Raw genomic sequence first — 7,411 nt, 5'->3', positions numbered from 1 at the left:
TCATTCATTGAACTTTGGATTCTTCGTAGAATTGTATGCTGTTTCATATTTCATAAGAAGTTTTGATTTCACCAGAAAGTTGGAAACCTGAAGCTCCGTCTGAACCAAAACTATACCATCCCTTCAAGCATTTTGGATCTAATGATGTAATTAGTCATGAGGATAGTCATAAAATATATACACACCCATGTTATATTAGGATTGATACATTTATCAATATTTAAAGAGAAAGGCAAACTGAATGGTCTGAATTAAAGGAAAGTTCTGAGTAGGATGTTATACGATGTATGTATACTCCTCCCGCTTTGTTGTTAAAATGTTAAAATGTCTGATATCAGTAGTACAAATGTAACACTAATTATACATTGTGGTGGAATTCACGTTCACTGGGAATACATGCATAATAACTCATCTACAGATGCCAATAAATGACTGAATTATGGTGTGTAAACCAGATCACTGTCTTGCTGAGTGACCATGTGGAGGTACAAGTGTACTTGATTTCTTGCGTTTGTGCATACACGAAGCTCAATATGTTGAGATGCAGCTATGTCTGTTGTACTGTTTTCTTTATAAATATTTTTAGTTGAGTATGTTCTCTAGAAACTTTGCCATAGCTATTGACTCCATGCTGTTGAGTGTGATTTTGGCTCACTGCCTTGGTAAGTCATACCATTGGTATGTGCTTGCAGCTACCGTAGCTGCACCTTGACTGCTCTCAGCTGATTGGTTCGCTGATATGCTGCTGTGCATTGATGGTCCTGTTGAGGTTCAGGGGAAAATAGATGCTGAAATGACCAAATTACAAGACCTGACATTCTTAGCAAATTCCTCTTACAGACCAAGACTGTACAGATGTTCTGATGACACTCTGATCTGCCTTTGTTGTTCATTCAGACTGTGCTTTGATTTGGGCAACCAGAGGGTGAAAGTGCATCACACCAAAAACATTTGAGGACAGCACTTTGGTTCACATACACATAATCATGTCATGCACAAGCACACAAACAACATAACATTAATCCCACTGGAGACTAATCAGTGGAAAATGAAAGTAAGTAGATCCTTTCCAACCTGTTCATGAATCAGAAAGTTTTTAGTTCCAAGGGAACATGGTACCACTGTCTATTTTTTTTTTTAATAGTTAATGAGGCTGGGAGTGCCTTGGAGCCCCCCCCCCCCCCCCACCCCAATCATCTACCTAGAATTGTAGCCGGGCCTTGTTAGGGCTAACATGTAGGGATATCATGGGGGGGGGGGGGGGGGGGAAGGATGTAATGAGGAAGGCTGGTATTGTGGAATTAGATTCATACTTGTCTGTGTAACTCACCAATCTCTATATCAATCATGCTTTTAAGGTGCTATTCACAGGTAAACAACAGCAGAGGGCAGAGGAAGTGGAAAACATTTAACCAAAGGCAACTCAGAGTTGAGTGGCAGTCACTGGCCAGCTAGTACATTGTAATGTTTTGCAACACTAGTGCTTTGTGCCGGAAAATTATTGGCATATTCCATACACTGGTCACATAACACACAGGGCAAGAATGACAAGTGCATTGAGACAAAACAAACGTTGAGACCAATAACATCATTCATCTTATGGCCATGATATTCTTCTGTCAGTGACTGGTGGTCCATTGACTTTCTTCTCGTAATATCATTACAAAGCACATACACACCAATTATCATTTTCTATTTACAAAATCATAGAACCCAAAATGAAGTTGTAGAATCTCCAGCAATACAGCATAGCCTGCACAAGCCTGATGGTTTTATTCATTGGCTATAAAGATTTCAGAATCTTGGAGGGAATCAGTTAAAAATACTAAAACAATCCCTACCCAAAGTATGACAGGATGCAAAGGTAACAGATTCTAGGATAGCATAGGGGCATACATCTCTTCCACTTGGAGACATATGTAATGCTTGACCAAACATAACTGTCTATTTAAGTGATATATTCTGTGTCCTGTCATATATATCTCATCTCATTATATGGCTTGGCAAACGTCTAAAACTGAATGGGTAGGGGGAAAGGGGGGGGGGGGATATAGGATTAGCATTGGATGTCATTTTTATTGTCTCTCGCTTCATTGCCATAATGCCAATCACTTGTCACATGAACGTAGAAGCTTCTGACCTTGATACATGTACTCTCGGGCAGTTCAAAATAAGACAGAACACCTCTGTTTACCATAGCTGGACTTACAGTGATTTTGCTGGCCTATCGAATGCCTATGAATTAATGATGCAAGAAGCTGTGACCAGATCATATAGTAGAGTTTGGAGTCCTTAGTCTAGATGGTATGTTGACACACACCACTTTATGGTCACAAGAAACATGCTTTTATACAGTGGACTCCCATTATAATGAAGTCCTTGGGACCGACAGTTTTCTTTCGTTATATCGAAATTTTGTTATAACCGAACAAATGAACAATAGAAAACAAAGATAGGATAAATTTGTGGCCTGAATTTTTATTTCATTGTAACCGTGTTCGTTATAACGGGAGTGCACTGTATGTACTAACATACATGTGAGTGTATTTATAATGAGAGAATTGTTAAAGGCAATTTCTGAATCCACAAGATGTCACCATTTTATATTGAATATATTGCAAAGATGCATATCAAGTTATTCACAGACTCTGAAGAGTGTGAACTGGTATCATAGCAATGGGATTGGAGTTCATGTGCAAGATCTTTGTTGTCACGGATCCCATCGCTCCGCCGTAGTGAAATCTATGTGCCTGCCAAACGTGGTGGATATCTCTTCTGTGAGGAGATCATGGAGAGCTTTGCCATCGTGGGCGTACACCCATCGGTTGCCGACGTAGTCATATCTCTTGGGACCACTGGAAACCAAAGGTGAGAGAAGAACAGAGCTTAGATGTCACATACAGAATTGTGAAAGTGTCAAGTATTATGCTATGAACAGATGTGGCACAAAAGTGAGCCCTGTTGGAAGTCAGAAGTTCTTGATTACAGCCCTGAAAAGTCTATTTAGAAATTGATACCTTAATACAATCCACCAACAAAAATGTATATTTCCATACATAAATTACGAATAGCAATCTGAAATATTTCTGCCTGAATACATACACACGTCACCTTCACCATGCACACAGCCATATTTTCCCCCTCAATTTATATATTATAAATTTTATCTAAACAGATTCATGCAGAAACCTTGCTCAAGTGACAAAGATAGACATGAATGGCGTATGTAACTTCTCTGTAGGGCTTACAATAAAACAGGGAAAAAAAGAAAAAAAAAAACCCTCGATAAACCTACATCAAATGTCTGTTTGCATGTTGTAACATGTGTATGCATTGACTTTAGTCCATAATGGTACATCTTAACAAGGAACATTCTTAATCACCATGTGCGAACATAGCGTTACAATAACATGGAGTCTTTCGAAGCAACCTGAATATGCTATCAGATCTTCCTCAGTTGCTACATAATGACATATAATGGTACCAACCTGATTGGTGATGAAAGCCAAATCTGCTTGTTGGGAGTTTGTTTGTTGATGACATATGTTCCATGTCCGCCACCTAGCGCCACAGTAAGAACACCTGACTAGAAAACAAATACAAAATTTAAGAAAAAAAAATGGACAAATTTATATGATTTACAATACAGTATTGAAGTGCCTAATCTATATCATGTAAATCTATATCATGTAAATCTATATCATGCAAATCGCAATCTGGGGCACTCTGGAAGATGTGGAAATAAAACAATAGTAAGTACTAGATTATTTTGAATCTTGGAAGTCATTCAACAATATGAAAAGGAAAAACCATCATGACGGAAATAATTATGCAGTTGCACTAATGCTGATTCTATGTAAAGGATAATCCTGATGAGTATGATGCAAAATATCCCGTGCAGATAAGCAACTTATACTACAACATTTCTTTCAATGTCTTACTAGCAAACACTTAATCTTACACTGAATGTGCAGTCAAAGTCAGATGCGCTGTCATCAGAATCTCCAAGAATTTCAAACATCTCGGCCAAATAGTCCAGAGCCTCATCAGCAAGTTTCTCATACTGCATCTCTGTTAAGACCCTGTTAATATGTTGTAAGAGCAAAGAAACAGCTACATACATGTATATGAATCAAACAATTCAACAAGAAATCAGTGCAGATTTTCTAGAATAGTGCAAATTATAATCAGTTGGACATTGTGTAAATGTTATAAGAAAATTATCAACATTACTTATTGTAAAGAGTAATTAACCCTGTTGAGGATGAGTCCCAAGTATACTCGGGCAGGTGTCTTTCGGAAATGCATTTTGTAGCAATATCAAACTGTCCTCAGCAGGTTAAAAGTCTTTAATATGTAAGCTGTGTGAAATGTCAGATTAACAGTGATTTCATAGCCTGTGTTATTTCCTGTAAAAGTGGAATATTTCATGGGATAGAAAATTTCATGAATTCTGCATTTCATTATGAAATAGCACATATAGAGTCGAGTCATCCATGAACAGTTTGGGGAGATGTCCTATTGCAGTATGTGTATGTGTGAGGGATAGTCCCACCCATGAAGAGATAAACATGGAAAGTTTGCTGAAATAGACTAGAGGTAGAAGAAAAATCATTGAGTGAAAAGTTTACATTTTTCACAGTTCATGTACTATCCTATACTTGAAGTCTCATCTCAATTTTTTTTTCTGTCACAATAAACCCTTCTGTGGCCACACACAGACTGATACAAATATTACAAAGTTGCAAAACTCCAACCCATTTCCCTATTCTCTTGGACTCTACAGAAACTAATTAAAAATGATAATTTCTCCAGGGAAAAATAATACATATATCAATTTTTGCTTCATGTATGTATTTACATTGTTTTACATCATACACAGTACAGAATGTACCTAAGCAACTCTTGCAGGCGTTCTTTTTTAAATTACTCACTCCTGAGTGGATTTATTTCTGAAACTTTGGGCAAATATTCCTGATGTATGCAACTGGTCAACATCTGCTTGGTGTCTGGTACGGGAGATGGCATTTAATGCCTTGCCCTGATTGTGTATGATGCGCATTCTCTGCCATGATGACATTTGTCTCTGCAGTGGGTAGTAAAGAAAGAGAGATTTTTAAAGAACAAAATATATTGTCAAACAAGAAGACAGAGATGTAGATAGCAGATAGGAAAGACTTCCTTATGTCCCCCACTAATTTTGCCAAACCATTCTACACTACCCTAACCTTTTTATAGCTTATGCACAGATGCACTCACTTGCATGCATTTGGCAAGTGGCACCATGGGTACTACCTATACTGGGTATGAGTCGGGGGGGGGGGGGGGGGGGGGGCAATAAGGTCTTGCAAGCAGATATACCAACAATGAATGAACCATGTGATGAAGTTCGTCAATTACCCTCTACAAATGTTTTTACTTCGATACCTTTTACCATCAACAAAGATGGAGTGAAAGCAGACTCACCATTGTACAATTGTCTTGGATTTATTGGCAAAGAGTTTATATGTACAGTGGACTCCCATTATAACAAAGTCCTCGGGACCGGCATTTTCCTTTTGTTATATCGAAACTTTGTTATAACCGAACAAATATACAATAGAAATACATAAAGCCGATAATGTTGCAGTCTAAAGTTTTATTTCGTTGTAACCGGAATTTTGTTATAACCATGTTCGTTATAACGGGAGTGCACTGTACCTCGCTCTGAGATTAAGACCCTAATTTAAACCCTGCAAACTTACAATCAAACCCAACCCTCAAGTGTCATGGTTTACCCAACTCTACCACTCAGCGCAGGATCAATTTAAATAAGGGTACAATTGGAACTCTTGCCAATAAACTTATTTTAATACCCTTGCTTTGCATGTCACTTCAAAGCATAGTAAATGGCATAATGATGAATAAATTCACCTGAAATGGCTTTTTCAGTCAAATAAATACCTGTTAGGATTCCTGAGGAGAAATACATAACTGCGCCAAGAAAACCAAGGACATGACCTTTAAGACTCTTGTATAGTTGTAAGACTGTTACTCAACTACTGCTCAACAGTTTGGGACCCCCACATCCAGATTTTGATACAGACAGACGGGAAGTAGAAGCTCCTCAAACATAAGCGGCACAATTTATTCCAGACACAGCAGCATCACTGATATCATATGAAGCCTGAGGTGGACTGGGAAATGCTGCAACACGACACAGGCCACAGGGTGGGATGCATCACCGTATTCCGCGAGGCGCTTGCAGGTCACCTATCCATTCCAGTACAAAAAGCCGCGCATCCCGTCCAAAGGGTTCTCCAGAGGCGGCCCTCTGCTACTTAGTACAAGTACTCATTCACATCACCAAGGACTATCACAGAGTTGAATGCACTGCCATCAGCAGTCACTGTAACGCTCACTGACATTTCAAACAAGGATACTTTCAATACAGCAGCCCTTTGATTCACTAGATCTACATCCATCCAAGAGCAAAGCAACTGACTTTTCTCCCTGCACTACCATCATCAGTGCACCCCCTGTCTAGTTGGCCCCGGCATAATTTTATTAGCATTTGTCTCAAGAGCCAAACACCATTGAACTTTTGATTTGTCATGTCAATAAAGATTAGATTCTAAACAGTCAGCAGCTAATAAAGCCAAGGTCCAAGGAAATGTAAATTAAATAAACATTCATTTCATGTCTCGGTTTACGGAAATACAAATCTGACTTCACTACAATTCAGTTATACTATATAACTACACATCACAAAAGAGAACAATTGATTCCTATATGAGGGATTAGAGAAAGTCCCTGTTTCTGGGTTTGCATGTTAACTGTTGCAAAATGCAGAGCTGTCAATAGTCGCGACTGAGCTGTTAAAGAATGATACTGACATGGATTTGAACATATGGGATCTTGTGTTCTACTTACCATCATCACTGCTGGCGATGGCGATGGTGGTGATGATGAAATACGGATACATAGTTCTAGTTGTTTTGATATGATTTGGTTCCGTTTTACATACATTGTACACAGTCGAAATTGTAAAGACATTTTTCCCCAATCTTAACAATTTGCTTGATGTAAAATACTCGATCAGTGCAGTGATGCTTGGTAATTGGTTCTTGTTGCTCCAGATTGTGCATGCACGTACATGCATATTATTAGTGTGTATGTTCAGCATCAGCAGACGATAAAGCAAACAACGCCATCTACCGATAAATCACTTGTACTGCCTCCCTCGCCCCCGGGGACGAAAGGGGTTTCAGAAAGTTCGTTACATGCATGCATGGCAGCCAGCTAGCTAGTGCAGTGCTACTGCGCGGCAGTGCTGCTGCGCGGCAGTGCTATTACCGATGCTACGGCTCATGCGGACGAGGTTGTTTTAGGCTAATGTACAAACAGTGTACAAGCAAGTGTGATGACACAT

The 7,411-nt window shown here is 39.0% G+C and overlaps 1 protein-coding gene across 1 annotated transcript; it reads right to left on the bottom strand.

Annotated features, from left to right (window-relative positions):
• Positions 1 to 2,599: 2,599 nt before the first annotated feature.
• LOC139731837 (frataxin, mitochondrial-like) lies at positions 2,600 to 6,964 on the bottom strand. The gene is made up of 6 exons (XM_071642713.1): positions 6,913 to 6,964; positions 6,113 to 6,186; positions 4,935 to 5,086; positions 3,962 to 4,082; positions 3,489 to 3,586; positions 2,600 to 2,855 (listed from the first exon to the last, which is right to left on the bottom strand). The coding sequence occupies exons 1-6, from the start codon at positions 6,962 to 6,964 to the stop codon at positions 2,711 to 2,713; spliced, it is 642 nt and encodes a 213-aa protein (XP_071498814.1). The 3' UTR covers positions 2,600 to 2,710.
• Between the last annotated feature and the right edge of the window lie 447 nt (positions 6,965 to 7,411).

Source organism: Diadema antillarum, unplaced genomic scaffold (assembly GCF_040938485.1).
Source record: "Diadema antillarum isolate AM-2024a unplaced genomic scaffold, OU_Dant_1.0 seq00000386_RagTag, whole genome shotgun sequence".
NCBI classification, from domain to species: domain Eukaryota; kingdom Metazoa; phylum Echinodermata; class Echinoidea; order Diadematoida; family Diadematidae; genus Diadema; species Diadema antillarum.
Note: the sequence above shows the minus strand (reverse complement) of the source record. Positions and strands in the feature narration are given on the sequence as shown.

Coding starts and splice junctions, on each gene's coding strand:
- LOC139731837 (XM_071642713.1), bottom strand. CDS start 6,964: ATGTATCCGTATTTCATCATCACCACCATCGCCATCGCCAGCAGTGAT. Junction 6,187..6,912: donor CATCGCCAGCAGTGATGATG/GTAAGTAGAACA, acceptor GTCGTGTTGCAG/CATTTCCCAGTCCACCTCAG. Junction 2,856..3,488: donor TGGCTTTCATCACCAATCAG/GTTGGTACCATT, acceptor TTTGGTTTCCAG/TGGTCCCAAGAGATATGACT.